The sequence below is a fragment of the Giraffa tippelskirchi genome, chromosome 3 (genome assembly GCF_054371585.1).
Source record: "Giraffa tippelskirchi isolate mGirTip1 chromosome 3, T2T-mGirTip1v1.2.pri, whole genome shotgun sequence".
Taxonomy (NCBI): domain Eukaryota; kingdom Metazoa; phylum Chordata; class Mammalia; order Artiodactyla; family Giraffidae; genus Giraffa; species Giraffa tippelskirchi.
Window position 1 is genome coordinate 84,092,107 of NC_137277.1, and position 17,654 is coordinate 84,109,760.

At 36.9% G+C, this 17,654-nt stretch overlaps 1 protein-coding gene across 7 annotated transcripts in view; it reads left to right on the forward strand.

Annotated features, from left to right (window-relative positions):
* The window catches only part of CHN1 (chimerin 1), a 217,828-nt gene that overhangs the window by 48,020 nt on the left and 152,154 nt on the right, over positions 1-17,654 (forward strand). For 2 of the 7 annotated variants that reach the window (XM_081585406.1, XM_081585405.1), the window contains exons 3-4: positions 6,309-6,347; positions 12,382-12,464. In XM_081585406.1, the coding sequence (XP_081441532.1) occupies positions 12,463-12,464 (2 nt within the window). In that variant the 5' untranslated portion in view covers positions 6,309-6,347; positions 12,382-12,462. Of the gene's footprint in view, positions 1-6,308; positions 6,348-12,381; positions 12,465-14,554; positions 14,724-15,236; positions 15,324-17,654 lie in introns of those variants that run through there. The other 5 variants (XM_081585401.1, XM_081585400.1, XM_081585402.1 and 2 more) reach the window with 4 other exon arrangements.

Here is a 17,654-nt window from a genome sequence, read left to right on the forward strand (position 1 = left end):
AATGCATTATTTGCCTTTTTCATTCTCCTCTCTCACAAGTGGCTAGTTGGATGTTCTAAACTGTACATGGCATGTGGTACCACAAGAGATTGAATACAGAAGCAGATAGGAGAAACCAGCTGTCTTCACTTATACCAGATAGTAGAGAGATGTGCAAAATGTAAAACAAATTTTTGTTTTGAAAACTAAAGTTGTTTTTCATAAAAATGTTTAGGATATAACCAATTTTTTATTTTTAGTAAATTACCAAATATATGCTATTAAAATTTGTTTTAACTTCTAATATGGTTAATATCAATAGAAATTGAAAGCTCCTTAGAATCCACATTTTTGAAACAAAAAAGTCCGAGAGCCACTGGTTTAAAAGATTAAAAATATTTAAAATATCTGTCAAACTTTCTAACAGATTAAAGGTGAAATCTTCTTGATGTAGTCAAAGTATCTTTAAACTATTACGTATCATCATTGATTTCATCAGTCTCTAATTGTTAAGCATTTAGGTTGAATCTGGTTTTTTAGTTTTAAAAGAAATATTTCAGTGATATTCCTCTGTATTAATATTTGCCTAACATACATAATTATTTTACAATAAATTCCTAGAAATAGAACTGCTGGGTCAAAAGGGTGCAGACCAAAAAAAAAAAGGGTGCAGAAGGAACGAATATACTCCCATATTTTTTTCCTCATTTCCTCAGTAGGAAATTTAGTACCTTCCTCTTTAGGCAGTCTCCTCCCCCAGGTTTGAACTTCATGGAGCTTACTCAGTCCCAAAGTAGTCCTATTCTCTTACAAATACCCAGAAGAGAAGTTCAGTAAGTATAATTATACACTGCTTACCTTCCTTCTCTTTATCACTTTCTGTCAGTGTTGAAGTCCAGCGTTTTATAGATAGTTGCTTGTCTGACTGCTACTAGGATATCCATTTTAGTCAGACTTGGCCCGAGTCAAAGTAGTGAACCCAACTGGAGGTCAAGATCGCAGTTTGTTTGTTCACACTCTTATACTGAACGTTCCATGTGTCAAGGAGGCTGAGGTCAAAGACACTTCTGGCTTTGGCCTCATGCTGGGCCAGTATCTGTCCTTCCTAATAAATCCATAAGCCCATTTCGTGACTCTAGATCACCAGTTTCAATTAATTCATCTTCAACGTCATTTTTCTTTTGGAAGAGTTTCTGCCTTTTCCTGCCATTAGAACTTGGTTTGGGCTCTAAGTTTCTTCTATGACATAATTTCTTAAATTTGAATCTGAGGAATCAAAGATGAGGGTAATGTTTCTTCCCTTCCAGAAGGATTTAGGATACTAGAAAATTGGTCTCAGCAACTCTAGCAGTTAATTTAAGAGTCTAAGGTATGTTTTTCTAAACCATGCAACTTTCCCCTCCCAATGAGCCCCTTTGCCCTGAGTCCTGAGGGTGGTGGTACCTACCCTTTGCCTTGTTCAACAAAACTGGTCCACACCACGGTAAACTAGTATCTCCACCCCTAGACATAAGAAAGACTGTCATAATTTTTAAATGTTCTTTTTCAAAGAGCATCTCATTTACTCTGCCTTAACAGATGCTTGTTACACACTTTTAAAGGCTCATGATATGTATTGCCAGTTGTTTTTTAGAGATCTTGCACCAGTTTACACTTAACACTGGAAAAAAAGATTGCTAGGAAAAGGCTTTTTTAAAAAAAAATCAATTTGTTTGTTTTTATTGGAGGCTAATTACAATATTGTGGTGGTTTTTGCTGTACATTGACATGAATCAGCCACGGGTGTACATGTGTCCCCCATCCCAAACCCCCCTCCGCCCTCCCTCCCCATCCCATCCCTCTGTGTTCTCCCAGGGCACCAGCTTTGAGTGCCCTGTTTCATGCATTGAACTTGGACTGGTGATCTGTTTCTCAGATGATAATATACATGTTTCAGTGCTCTTCTCTCAAATCGTCCCACCCTTGCCTTCTCCCACAGAGTCCAAAAGTCTGTTCTTTATATCTGTGTCTCTATTGCTGTCTTGCATATAGGGTCGTTGTTACCATGTTTCTAAATTCCATACATATGCGTTAATATACGGTATTGGTGTTTTTCTTTCTGACTTACTTCACTCTGTATAATAAGCTCCAGTTTCAGCCACCTCATTAGAACTAATTCAATTGTGTTCTTTTTAATAGCTGAGTAATATTCCATTGTGTATATGTACCGCAACTTTCTTATCCATTTGTCTGCTGATGGACATCTAGGTTGCTTCCATATCCTAGCTATTGTACACAGTGCTGGAGTGAACATTGGGGTACACACATCTCTTTCAATTCTGGTTTCCTCAGTGTGTATGCCCAGCAGTGGAATTGATGGGTTGTATGGCAGTTCTTTTTTCAGCTTTTTAAGGAATCTCCACACTGTTCTCCATAGTGGCTGTACTAGTTTGCAACAGTGTTTCCCACCAACAGTGTAAGAGGGTTCCCTTTTCTCCACACCCTCTCCAGCATTTATTGTTTGCAGACTTTTTGATAGCAGCCATTCTGACTGGTGTGAGATGGTACCTCATTGTGGTTTTGATTTGCATTTCTCTGATAATGAGTGATGTTGAGCGTATTTTCATGTGTTTGTTAACCATCTGTATGTCTTCTTTGGAGAAATGTCTATTTAGTTCTTTGGCTCATTTTTTGATTGGGTCATTTATTTTTCTGGTATTGAGCTGCATGAGCTGCTTGTATATTTTGGAGATTAATTCTTTGTCAGTTGTTTTATTTGCTATTACTTTCTCCCACTCTGAAGGCTGTCTTTTCACCTTGCTTATATGGAAAAGACTTTCAAAACCCACATTCTGTTTTTAAATGTCACTAATGATTAGACTTCTTTTAGCATTAAAGGAAACACAAACTTAAATCCCAGTATTTCTTGGTTATTTGCCAAATACTCATTTTATTTGGCCACAAAACTGTGATCTGTAGCATCTTGAATAATGTCTTCTATAATACAGTAGGTGTACAGGCAAGATGAAAATAATAAGAATGCATAGGTGAAATCATTGACAATGCCCTGAGGCAAATATGGTAACATCATCATGTTTTTAACTTCACTTTTGGTGAAGGCTGGAGAGGATTCTCATTTACTAAAGTTCTCCTGAGTGCAAGATGCTTAATGTGTGATACCTAATTTAATCCTCCAACAAACCTGTGTTATTACTATTCCCATTTTAGATGATATTACTCTATACATAAAGAAAAAAGGTAGTAAGTTTCCTAAAGTCACACAACAAGCTAAGGTTGATGTTCCCCTCCAAAAATCCAATCTAGGACCAGGTAAACAATCCCCCAGAGACAGAACTTTGAATATTAGCCTCTTTTTCTCTCACCATCTCCAAAGTGGAAGTGATCTCCAGGGTCGCCTGCTCATTGGCACAACCTTGTACAGGGTTTGCAAGGAGTTAGGGCCAACTACAAAGTAATAGGGCACAGTCCCAAACACTTCTCTCACTTCTGACTCCAATTGCAAGTGGGAGGTGGTTCCCTCAAATCACCCTTGGGTTTGATAATTCTCTAGAAGGACTCATAGGACTCACTAAACACTATTATACTGAGAGTCGTGATTTATTACAGGGAAAAGATACAGATTAAAATCCACCAAAGAAAGAAGCACCTAAGTCAGGGTCCACAAGAAGGACTGAATGCAAGCGTCTCTTGTCCTCTGTGGAGTCAGGATGCGTTGTCTTCCAGCACTGACGTATGATGAGACACATGGAGTATTTCCAACCAAAGACACTCTCTCAGTCCCTGAGTTCAGAGTTCCTAATGAGGGTTTTATGATTGATGGCTCACCCACAGGGTGGAACTTGGTCTCCAAGTTGACTGACACTGTGTGACCTAAAACCCCACCCTAAGTTACATGGTTACTCTCTGACTAGCCCAAGGATCCCAGTCAAATAAAATTACTTCCTAGGAACTGAAGGCGAAAGTTAGGCCTCTTCTTGGGCGCAAGGTTCAAGTCTTTACTGCCCTGGGTCTCAGCCTGGTTGAGTGCCTTTTCTCTTTTCTTCCTGGCTACATGTGCTGTCTTCCACCGGTGGGTCGGGAGGTGCCTCATCACTGCAGTTCATGCTGTTTGGATGCTGGCAAGAAGGCTGAGACACACACATGAATATTTCAGGCCAAATGCTGGGAGAGTGAACATCTACTCTCCTATTAAACCCCAAACTGGCTTAGGATTGAATGGCAATTTAACAGGATCCATATGGCATCGATGAAATCATTAAATGACTTGAATGCTTAGAGGCAAATTTTTCCTCGTATAAAAAATGTAATTCAATTAATTATAATTTATTTTTTAAGACAAACATCGGTACAATTAACCCTACAAACATACACACCCACATGCCCACCCCCACCCGCTAGCTAGGTAAGTATGTGTAGATCTATATATTACTGTGCTAAGGTCATATTTCATCCTAATGTTATATTATTCCTAGGTGAGTTTACCTGAGATGGTAGTTTTCCTAAATAACTACTCATTCATATACAGATAATCCTCCTTATTGTTGATTCTGTATTTGCAAATTTGCTTACTTGCTAACATTTATTTGTAACCCTTTTAAAATAAATACTTGCGACACGTTCATGGTAATTTGCCAACATTTATAGAGTGGCAAATTGAGTTGCCTGACCTGTATATTCCCAGCTGAGGCTGAGCAAGGCAACTCTGCCTTCTGTGTTTCAGCTCTCATACTGTAAACAAGTGTTCTTATCAGGACCTAGTTAATGCCACTTTTTTTTTTTTTGCATTTTTGTGGCTTTATATTGGTGATTTTATTTTTTAAAATGGCCCCTAGTGTCAAAATTCTGTCTGGTGTTCCAAAGTGCAAAAAGGGAATGTTGTGTCTTATGGAGAAAATACATGTCAGATAAGCTTCTTTGAGGCATAAGTTACAGTGTAGTTGGCTGTGAGTTAAGTGTTTATGAACCAACAATATATACTAATAAGGTATCTTTAAACAAATACACAGAAAGCAAAGTTGTATGTTGATTGGTTGATGAAAATATTGTGACCAGAGGTTCACAGGAACCTAACTTGTTTCCTTAGGAGCAATGGTTCAGTGTTGGTTAATTCAGTGTGTATGGTGATGTTGTAGGATGTAACTACTGTGAATAATGAGAGTCAATTCTATTTGCTGCATTACTTCATTCATTTATTCATGTCAACTTTTATTCATTCTTTGAGAAAACATACATGAAAACTTCTCCTGGTGTCAAGTAATTTTTACATGATGTAGAATTTCCCTCTTATGTCCTTTTGCCCATCATTGTTAGTCTTACTGTAGCCCTCTGATTCAAAGCATTCATGTGGTGGTTTATGATAACACATCAAAAATGAAGTGTAAGATTGCATTTTAAAGGTTGGGATTTGGGGGCTGAATGTTTTCAGTCTGTGACAATTTTAATATGAGCTACATATTCAAGATTAACCCTTCTCAGTAGACTTCCTGTGAATTTCCTTATTTCCTTGGAGACCACGATTTTTAGGATCAGACTCCTCAATGGATTTATGTTGGATTCCAGCAGAGCCAGGTGATGTGTCTGGCCACACCTCCCGACACCAAAATGCTGCCTGCTGGTTTGGCTGCATGGCCTTGCAGGCATGGCTTCATGCTGGCAAGATTACTCCTCAGCTGTGCTTTACAGATGAGAATGCCAGGCTGCCCTGTCCTGTCTCCTTTCTCCCTCATGCGCTTGTCTTTCCATCACTTTCCACTGCCTCTTCACACTCCTAATCCACATTCGAGCAGAGGGAGATGAATGGGCCTGGGGAGCACATGTTCACCTCATGTTCTTTGTAGCTCCCTAGATACACTCACCTTCACTGAAGTGTTTCTCATTTCCTGGTTTTGATTGTCACAGGATGTATGAGAACTAAGCTCCATACCTTGCTGTTCTTTTCTCCTAATGTTAATAAAACCAGTTTTGCTGGCATCCTCCCAAAGTGAAAAATTCCAGTGAGATCAGGAATGTTTCAGTGGAATGATCATAGAGTCAAGCCCAGAGATATTATTGACTATTACCTTAGTGATGATAAAACAGTAAAAGTTAAGCTTGGTGTTCTCAAGTGATAAGCAGTTGAATAAATAACAATAATTTTCTTCAAACATCTCTGTGAAATTTTATTCCAAGGAAGGGAGGACCAAGGCTGAAAATCTTTGAATACCCTTTAGTACCTAGCACAATGCCTAGGACAAATAGACCTCAACAAATATATATTAAATAAATTAATGGTTAAAATAACTCATTTAAAATACAAATATTCAGTAATGTTAATTTGTTTTTTCTTTCAGATACAGATGAATATAGACCTCCGGTTTGGAAATCTTACTGTAAGTGTACAAGTAATTTTAAATTGGATGGGTTACAGTGCTTTATAAGTAACAAAAATATTAAGATATTTTTAATATTTTAAGATATTTTTAGACTTGAGAATTTAATCTTCAGTAGATACCAAGATTGATTCAATTTTGTGCCCAGTATTGAAAAATTAATTTACAACAGGATTTGTGACTAGCACTGGAAAAGCAACTGTTGGGAAACAGGAACATTTCCACAAAGCCTGTACATGGTTGGCATATTAGGTATGCATCTCATCCCCCTGAGTTCACATGGAATTCTGTATTATGGAACTTGAGACCACTTGTTGACAATGGCTGGTAAAACTAATGCAAGGAGAAACTAACTGAGAATTCAAGGAATCTTTTCTCAGATCCTGATTCTTTATATCAAAAAAGGAATAAATAAATGATGATAAGTCAAGAGGCTAAATTGCTAGAAAGAATGGGCAAAAAGAGGCAGAAGAAAAGTTGTTTTGTTTTGTTTTTTAAGAATTGCCTTCCCAAATATAGGAGACATTTGAATTCTATGTTGTTCTTTAAACTTTGCATTAGAATACAATTTTTTTTCTGATGAGTCTATGTTCTTAGTCCTTTATATTCCCTTCCTTGTTTCCTAGAGAATATTGTTGCATCAAATAAAAGCTATTTCACATTTTTAAAAAATGGAAATAAGGTTAATACAATAGTTGTTTTTTAAAAAATCCATGAATGCACTGTTGTAGAAACCAGTACTGTAAACTTCTATATGCTGTCTAGAGTCGAATAAGCAACCTAAAAAAACTTTAAATATAGATTATTAGCATCTTTGTAAATATTGAGTTATTCTGTATTTTGATATTTGTAAGTTGTTGAAATTTGCTGACTGAAAGAGCAATAATTCAGATTCTTATTTGTTTTGTGCTCCCAGAACAATATATTGTTTAATAGGTTTCCACTTTGGGCTAATTATAGTAAGCAAAAATGAACAGTCTCTAAAAATATTTCCATAGATGCATTTTCCCCCACCCCTGCTGCTTTCTTTTTGTTTCTGGGGAGTATAGTTCAAAGAATGTATAAAAATGACTAATGTTCTTTACCTCTCAAAGATTTTGTTGTATAATCTCATTGGTGGGAGGCCTACTTAAAATTTTCTCTGCATTTTCTGGTTTTCAATTTATCTTTATTCCCTTTGCTCTGACTTGTGCCTTGCGCATTTTAATGTAAGAGCATTTATAAAACCTCAGACTGTTATTTAATCATGGTGGCAATTTTTCCCCCGGAAGAATATTGACTGCTAAATGTAGTATATGCAATTTGTATTTTCTGTATCTTCATATGTCTTAGAGTAGCAACCATTTGTCTTAAAAATGGCATATTTCTTCTTTTATTTTGGTGATAATACTGAGTTTTAATAGTTGCTTTTAGTGACTTCGAGCCTGAAGAACACTGCCACCCCTCATCGTTTTAATAGTAGAACAAGGAGGAAATTATTAGAATAGACTTTATTTTCTGACTATCAAATGCAAAAACTTCCAATTTAAGGAAATTTTATGATTAAACTGTTAAAGCCAAGCTGAAAGGCCTACCCCATGTTTAAAATGAGCCATGTGAAATTACTTTATGAAATCATGATGTTGTCTAAGAATTTGTATATGTGCACATTTTAACTAATGAGAAACATGTAAAAATTACATTCTCACATTGAAGTAATTGGTATGATGATTGTTTAGATTGTTAAATGTGTTTGTCAAAATTCTAATTCTAGAAAAAAATTGAGATGTAGGTTGAATTCTTTTATTTTCTTTTTGTTTGTTTTGCCTTTGCCACTCACAGTCACTTTTACAGTTTTATGTCCAAGTAACTAAAGAATACCCAGTAAGGTATTTAATAATAATCCTCTAAGAAGTTCACATGTCCTAGAGTCTGTGCATTTTAATAGGAAAAGTTTTTTTAGAACCAACAAGTCTGTGACACCCTTGTTCCATCATGAGTGATTGAAGTTTTAAGTTACTGAGGTAAAAGGCCCTGCCCAGTACCCTCAATAATTGAGCCGTGACATTTTGTTTAATTCCTACATATGCCTTATTCAGAGTTGATAAGTAACAAATTCTGTTTGATCATCTTTGGGACTGAGAAACCGTAATGCATATGTCACCTTCTCTGTATTGTGATGTAAGTTTTTATAATTAAAATAATTCTCAAAATGGTGTGGTAAAATCTAAATGGATTGAGACTTTAAAAAAACCATGTATGTCTGTCCACAAAAGGAGATAGAAGCAGAATGAAAGCTATTCAGAATGTTTTGATTGTTCATGTCTATTCTGTACTACATCTATAAAACTGAAGGGGACAGTTACATTCTCATGTCAAAAGTTGCAGCATGTTAAGGATTTTTTTTTCTGTCTTTAGCTTGATGGGGTCTGAGCAGCTTTTCACAATGTGAGTCTATAAGAAACTTATTTTCACTGTGATTCTATAAGAAACATTTAACCTGTGTCTCTTTTCCACATTCTGATTTTGGTTCAGTTGAGCTGTGAGAACATAATTCTAATACCTTACAAATTCAAATCAGTAATTAAGTAGGAGTTAGGAAGATGTCCAAGTTGAGAACTCTTAAAACAAATGGCAGTTTTGTTGCTTTTCAATATGTCTTGCTTGAAATCAACCAGGGGCCTAACAATTTCAAGGGGAGCTGGAATTCTCTTTTGCTTTTATTTTTGTTGCTAAATCTCTTAATTTTTAAATGTTAAAAACAAATTTTAATTTGAAAAACAGATGCTGAAAAAACACATGTAAGTCAGTTTTGACCTCAAGATGCCAGCTTGTGGACTCTGAACGTGATTCACAATGTATTGTCTCTAGGTACTAAGAATTTCTGTAAGAAGTACATAAACATTGACACTTTTGAGGTGATTGAAAAATGTTGAGTATTTTAATCATACATCTTTTCATCTGGAATTTGGCTACTAATTTTTGGTGAATTATTACACAATTGTGCAATTTAAGTTTCAGCTTAAATTACAAAAAAAAAATACCCTCTAAATTTAGAATGGCTTGAATTAATTATTCTTTATTAATTACAGTTTATGATTTTTGATGATCCTTTTGATGAACATTCCCTGAATTCATGTTATATTCAGTTATACAATAACCAATATTCAAAGACCCTCCCTTTATATGTATTTTTATTAAAAATGAGTCATAGAGCTAGACTAACCCTTGGTACCAAGCCAATAGGGAAGATGTTTGTCTAAAAATTACTCTTCTCAATCAAACAGAACTATACCCTTTGAAACTCTGATGGAAGCAAAGAGTAAAATTCTTACGAGGTTATCACTCTTTTTGATACTGGCTTATCTTAATATCTGCTTACTGAAAAGGTAAATGCATCACTGATGATAACCAGATGCTACAATATTTTTGAGCTTTTACTCAAAATCAACACTTTACTTTCTCTAATAACTTGTAATGTCCTCCTTGGGCACTACTCAGGTCTCATAATTGAGTTTTCATAGGTGACCCTACTTTCCAAAACATTTTCTTGACAAAGGAAAACTACCACTCAAAACAGAAATGTGAACTGAATTTTCACATCTTAGTTACAAATAGAAATGGACCTGAAGAATGGACCTTTTTGCAAATAATGGTTTGGTCCTCTTGGGAGAATGGAGATTTACAGTTACCTCTGGGCTTCACACATGTCTCTAGTGGTAAAGAACCTGCTTGCTATTGTGGGAAACCCAGGAGATGCAGGTTCCATCCCTGGGTTGAGAAGATCCCCCGGAGGAGGGCATGGCATCCCACCCCAGTATTCTTGCCTGGAGAATCCCATGGACAGAGGAGCCTATCGTCCATAGTGTCGCAAAGCTGGGCACGATTGAAGCGATGCAACATGTACGTGCTGGTGATGTACATGTGCTCTCGCTAAGTGGGCCACACAAATTTATTGTCACTGCTTTCTCTCTTCCCTTCCCATCTCAGAATTATTCCCTTCATATCATCTCTTTAATCCATAAAAGCATATTCATGGGAGTATTTTTGAAAAACCAACTTTCACTGTAAAATATGGTTATCTAAACTTTTTTAATATATTTTGTCTCTTAGGGATTTTTGCAACAAGGAGAATAAGGCAAAGGAATACATTTCTATCAGTAGATGTCAAACATTATTAAATGAGGAAGTGTTTTGTTTATTTTTTGATTCTTAAACAGTAAAGCTCCATCTTCTTAGCACCTTTTAAATCATAGCATTACCATGTTGTAATGTTTTGGTGATGACCTGAAGATGAATTGTGATAATCAAATATTTATTGTAAAGAATTTTCTGTATTAGTATCAGTCACCTACATATAAAAATAGCTAATCTTATTGTTTATCATATGCTGGGGACTTTTAAGTCTTTCACGTATAGTATTTAATCCTTTCAGTAATCTGTAAAGTAGAAACTATTGTTATCCCCATTTTCCAATGATGAAAACATTCTCAGCATGCAGTGTTAGTGGCAGAGCACCAGCATTCAGTTTCCAGGTGGTCTAGTTCAGGAGTTCAGATTTGCAATTTCGGTACTTTGTTGCTTGTACATAGCAGTACAGAACAGTGATGTGTGTCTGTGTATGTTCTTAGCATATTTACTGTACATATACACACACAGGCTTCTCTGGTGGCTCAGATGGTAAAGAATACACATTCAATGCAGGAGACCTGGGTTGGGAAGATCCCCTGGAGAAGGGAAAGGCTATCCACTCCAGTATTCTGGCCTGGCGAATCCCACGGACTGTATATAAATAGTCCATGGGGTCGCAAATAGTCCATGGGGTCACAAAGAGTCGGACATGACTGAGCAGCTTTCACTTTCATATACACACACATACATAGTCTAACTGTATATATTTATATATGTCTCTGCACTATATATGAATATCATCAGAGGCAGAGCCTATATAATATGTCCACTTGAAATCTGAGCCTTGTATTATTTGATAATCCCAGATGCTGTCCCAGATATTACATTGACCAAATGTCTACGTATTTAAATACACTATTAAATTCAGTTATATGTTGATTATATGTGTAGAAATAGAAAACAGATTTTCTCCAAGAGATAAACTTAGACCTACATAAACACACTTTCTCTGTTAACCATACATTCTTTTGATTTTTTCTTTGTGTCAAGTCAAAAAGCCTGAAGTGAGGCTTAGAAGGACATGTGTGTGTGCTCAATTGTGTCTGACTGATTGCATCCCCATGGACTATAGCCAGCCAGGTTCCTCTATCCATGGGATTATCCTGGCAAGAACACTGGGTTGCCGTTTCCTTCTCCAGGGGATCTTCCTGACCCACGGATTGAACCTGTAGCTCCTCCATTGGCAGGCAGATTCTTTACCATTGAGCCACCTGGGAAGCCCTTAGAAGGGCATGATATTGATAAAATTTTTCACCAGTCCATTTTCAGATGTCGTAAAAATTATCTTCTGGCTAGCTATTTAAGTGTTTGAATTCTCTCTTGCTGCATTTACCCTAGCTGAATAAGTGGTGATAACTGTAGCTCAGAAACTTTGTTTCTAGGAGAGATTATCTTTGAAGATAAATGTTCACAAGATAAATAGGGGGGAAAAACAGTGTATGTGTTACATCTAGCCTATAAATCCTAATTTTAGTTTCAAGTTTGACACTTAATAATGTGCTGTTAAAGTACACAACTATTATTTGTTTATAACAGAGACATTCTTTATGTAACATATCCATAAAAATTGAGAAAAATAAATGACCAGATTATGGAAAGCAGAGCCAAATATCCAGTATTGAGTTGTTATAACACTTATGTATGTGGCTTATAATTTTTTTATTTGTGTTTGCTCCTGGGCTTTCACTAAATATACTTTGGCTTACTTTCTTTACTTTTTTCATAACAAAATTTAATTTAATAGCAAATAGGACTGTACCACAGTTTTCTTATGACAGTTAAAAAGCAGGCAGATTTTGATTCCTAATATATTCAAATGTTCTGCATAAGGGAAACTGACATCTTTTATTTTCTAACTTCCCAGTATATCAACTGCAACAAGAAGCCCCTCATCCTCGGAGAATTACCTGTACTAATGAGGTGGGTGTAATGAAACCATTACGAAATGTCTCTCAATCATTTGTTTCCCAAACTTTGACCTTCTTCAGTGGTGTGGTTGTTTGTGGGATTAACTGTTGATGCTACTTAACATCATAAAATTGTAACTTGAATGCATTTTTCTTAACATTCTTCTCACTTTTTAATAGACTGTTTGGAACACAGGCTAGAATAAGACAGTATAGTTTTAAGTGATATTAGTATTCTTTTCAGTGAATTTATATATTCTTCCAATATATTATTGTTTTATTCTTTACTTCTTAAAACAAAGTTTGAAGGCATCATTATAACATTATTGAAGTAATTTTTCCATCAATGAAAGATTTAAATCATGATTTTAAAAAGCAAAAGTCAAAAACTAAAGTCATGGACAGTTCACCATAAGAGATATATATATGACATGATAATATATGAAAAGATGTTCAACTTCATTAATAAGAGAAATGCAAATTAAAATATACAGTGAAAATTTTCACTTTTCAGATTGGCAAAAGTTCAGCAGCTTAGAATATACTCTTAGTTGGTAAACCTGTGAGGAAATAGGCACTCATATATTGCTGATGGGAATGTGAAATGCTACAACTTTATATGGTAGTTTTGTAATGTCTAACATCTACATTTATCATTTGACCTAGCAGTCCAAATTCTACTCTGATTTACTCTGATGAATTGCCTGTACAAATATGAAATAGCATAGCTCAAAAGTTTTTCACTGTAGGATTATTTGCAATGTCAGAATGTTGAAAAAAATCTAAATGTTCCTAGTCAACTGATTGAATAAATTACAATACTAAAAAGAATAAGGAAGAATTCTATGAGCTGAAATTTATTATTTCCATATACAGAATTTATATGTAGGAATTATGGTCCCTATTTAGTAATAAAGAAGGGAAAATAAGAGAGAAATAAATCTTACTTTTGCAAAAGAGAAACACAGGAAGATTAACCCAGATGATAGTGAAATAGTTTTCCATAAGGAGTGGGTGAGCAGTGTAGAGGGGATAAGGGTGGAAGTGAGACTTCTCTGAGGGTGTGTTACTTCTGAACTATACAAGTGTCTCACATACTTAAAAATCAAATTAAATAAAAAGGATTTAAAAAACTCTAAAATTGAATACAAATAGAAACAAGTGAACGTAACAAATTCATAATGTAATCACCCCTTTGCTGACAAAGGTCCATATAGTCAAAGCTATGGTTTTTCCAATAGTCATGTATGGATGTGAGAGTTGGACTGTAAGGAAGGCTGAGTGCTGAAGAATTGATGCCTTCCAACAGTGATGTTGAAGAAGACTCTTGAGAGTCCCTTGGAATGCAAGGAGATCAAACCAGTCAATCCTAAAGGAAAGCAATCCTGAATATTCATTGGAAGGACTGATACTGAAACTGAAGCTCCAATACTTTGGCCAGCTGATGTGAAGAATCAGCTCATTGGAAAAGACCCTGATGCTGAAACAGATTGAAGGCAGGAGGAGAAGAGGATGACAGAGGATGAGATGGTTGGATGGCATCACCGATTGAATGGACATGAGTTTGAGCAAGCTCCAGGAGATAGTGAAAGACAGGAAAGCCTGGCATGCTACAGTCCATGGGGTCGCAGAGTCAGACACTACTTAGCGACTGAACGACAACAAATCACCCCAAATTAAGTAGCTTTTAAACATATTGTTTTGGCTATACAGATGTAGAAGGAAATATTCTAAGATCTGAAACCCATGAAAAGATCTTTTAACTATAGTTAGTTGATTTGTTGTTGTTACTGGTACTTGTTCAGAAATTCTGCAGTTATCTTGTTGTAACATAGGATAGAGCAAAGGAGTAATTATGTTGGATTTTGGGGAACCGAAGTTTTAGGAGATACAAATATGGAATGGGAGGAAAACGAAAAATACACTGTGGAAATGAATTTGAATTGGAGGTATCAATATGACCCTATAGACTTTTTAAAATGTGTTTTCCATCTCAGTTCATGGAAGGGTCTTAGAAGAAATGTCCCAGTAAGAACAAATAAAACCAGTGCTCAGATTTTAGTTTCCAAGTACTATTTCCTACTAAAAGGAGTCAGTGTTCCTTAGAGAAAGTTCCTGATTCTAGAATACAGGGGTGGGAGGTCTGGGAACATCTTATGTCAGAAAGCAAGTGGATGAGGATGTGTCAAAAACACATAGGATCCCACTTGAAGAGTTCCTACAAGCAAAATTTGGGACAATTTGACATTAGAAAGAATGATAGTAATGAATTACAACACATTGAATGAAAGGAGAATTTGTAAGTCTATAATGTTACTTAAAAAAAAAAGAAAAACCTTCCCCAATACAAAGAGGAAAACAAAGGGGAGAAGATTGTTCTTTCCAGTAGACTAGTGGCTAAAAATGTAGAAAGAATGATAATGATTTTCACTAATAATTGAGTCAAGCAGGGATTTACCATTGGACATTAAAACATTGACTAAAAAGTTATATGTGAATAGAATAATCACATGGTCTTGATTATATTTCCAATCCAGTTCACTCTCCTCAAATTCCAGACTATATACCTAATGTCTGCTCTACCTCCTCCCCAGTTACCTAGTGGGCATCCCAAATATAACACATCCAAAGGAGAACTGACCTTTATCCTCCCTTCCAAACCTGCTTTACCAGAGCCCTCCACACCTCAGTAACTGGCAGTGGAAATGGTTCAACTTATAGTTGAACTTATAGTTGAACCAATCTAAACCATGCATCATCCTTGATTGCTTTTTATTTTTTTCTCTCTCATCTCCCTACAAAAATCCATCAGGAAGTCCTATTGAGTCTGTCTTCAGAATAAGTCCAGAACATGTCTAGAATTCTACCACTTCTTACTATCTCCATAGCTACCATTCAGGTATGTACTTTGGAAACTGCTAGATTCCCACCCAAATGCATTCTTTCTTTGGAAATAAGGTTACTCTAAATTTCATCACCTTTTTTTTTTTTTTCAATAGTCATGTCTATGTGACAGTTTTCTCTTGTGGAATAGAAGTGAAGCTTAATGTCAGGTCCATTAAATCTTTCCACCTAAATCCTTCTGAATTATTTTAACCTTCTGCTTGGATTCAGATAAAAACTAGGAACTCTTGACAAGGAGATGGTGGAGCTACAAGATGGAAGATATCTGGATGTAGGACAGTTGTGTTCTTGACCTGAATACTTACCTAGAAATTATATATAGGCATACTTAGTTTTTGCTTCCCTGATACCTCAGTTAGTAAAGAATCCACCTGCAATGCAGGAGACCCCAGTTTGATCCCTGGGTCAGGAAGATCCGCTGAAGAAGGGATAGGCTAACCACTCCAGTATTCTTAGGCTTCCCTTGTGGCTTAGCTGGTAATCCGCCTGCAATGCGGGAGACCTGGGTTCAATCCCTGGGTTGGGAAGATCCCCTGGAGAAGGGAACGGCTACCCACTCCAGTATTCTGGCCTGGAGAATTCCATGGACTGTATAGTCCATGGGGTCACAAAGAGTCGGGCACAACTGAGCGACTTTCACTTTCACACTTAGCTTTGTTGTGCTTTGCAGATATTACATTAACAAATTGAAGGTTTGTGGTAACCCTGTGTTTCACACAAGTCTGTCAGAGCCATTTTTCCATCAGCATTTGCTCACTCTGTGTCTCTGTGTCACATTTTGAGAATTCCCACAATATTTCAAACTTTGCATTGTTGACATTCTGTTCTGGTGATCTGTGATCAGTGTTAATATTGTAATTGTTTTGGGGCACCATTAACCACCTCCACATATTATGGCGGACTTAATAAATGTGGGTATTCTGACTGCTCCACTGACTGGCCATTCCCCCCATCTCTCTCCTTCTCCTCAGTTCAATTCAGTTGAGTTGCTCAGTCATGTCCGACTCTTTGCGACCCCATGAATTGCAGCATGCCAGGCCTCTCTGTCCATCACCAATTCCCGGAGTCTACCCAAACCCATGTCCATCAAGTTGGTGATGCCATCCAACCATCTCATCCTCTGTTGTCCCCTTCTCCTCCCGCCCCCAATCCTACCCAGCATTAGGGTCTTTTCCAATGAGTCAACTCTTCGCATGAGGTGACCAAAGTATTGGAGTTTCAGCTTCAACATCAATCCTACCAATGAACACCCAGGATTGATCTCCTTTAGGATGGATTGATTGGATCTCCTTGCAGTCCAAGGGACTCTCAAGAGTCTTCTCCAACACCACAGTTCAAAAGCATCAATTCTGTGGCGGTCAGCTTTCTTCACCGTCCAACTCTCACATCCATACATGACCACTGGAAAAACCATAGCCTTGACTAGACGGACTTCTGTTGGCAAAGTAATGTCTCTGCTTTTAAATATGCTCTCTAGGTTGGCCATAACCTTCCTTCCGAGGAGTAAGTGTCTTTTAATTTCATGGCTGCAATCACCATCAGCAGTGATTCTGGAGCCCAAAAAAATAAAGTCTGACACTGTTTCCACTGTTTCCCCATCTATTTCCCATGAAGTGATGGACCAGATGTCATGATCATAGTTGTCTGAACGTTGAGCATTAAGCCAACTTTTTCACTCTCCTCTTTCACTTTCATCAAAAGGCTCTTTAGTTCTTCACTTTCTGCCATAAGGGTGGTGTCATCCGCATATCTGAGGTTATTGATATTTCTTCCAGCAATCTTGATTCCAGCTTGTGTTTCTTCCAGCCCAGCGTTTCTCATGATGTACTCTGCATAGAAGTTAAATAAGCAGGGTGACAATATACAGCCTTGACGTACTCCTTTTCCTATTTGGAACCAGTCTGTTGTTCCATGTCTAGTTCTAACTGTTGCTTCCTGACCTGCATACAGGTTTCTCAAGAGACAAGTCAGATGGTCTGGTATTCCCATCTCTTTCAGAATTTTCCACAGTTTATTGTGATCCACACAGTCAAAGGCTTTAGCATAGTCAATAAAGCAGAAATAGATGTTTTTCTGGAACTCTCTTGCTTTTTCAATGATACATCAGATGTTGGCAATTTGATCTCTGGTTCCTCTGCCTTTTTTTTTTTTTCCCGCGCCCCCGCCCCCCACGCTCCTCCCCTGCTCTGCCTTTTCTAAAACCAGCTTGAACATCTGGAAGTTCACGGTTCATGTATTGCTGAAGCCTGGCTTGGAGAATTTTGAGCATTACTTTACTAGCATGTGAGATGAGTGCAATTGTGCGGTAGTTTGAGCATTCTTTGGC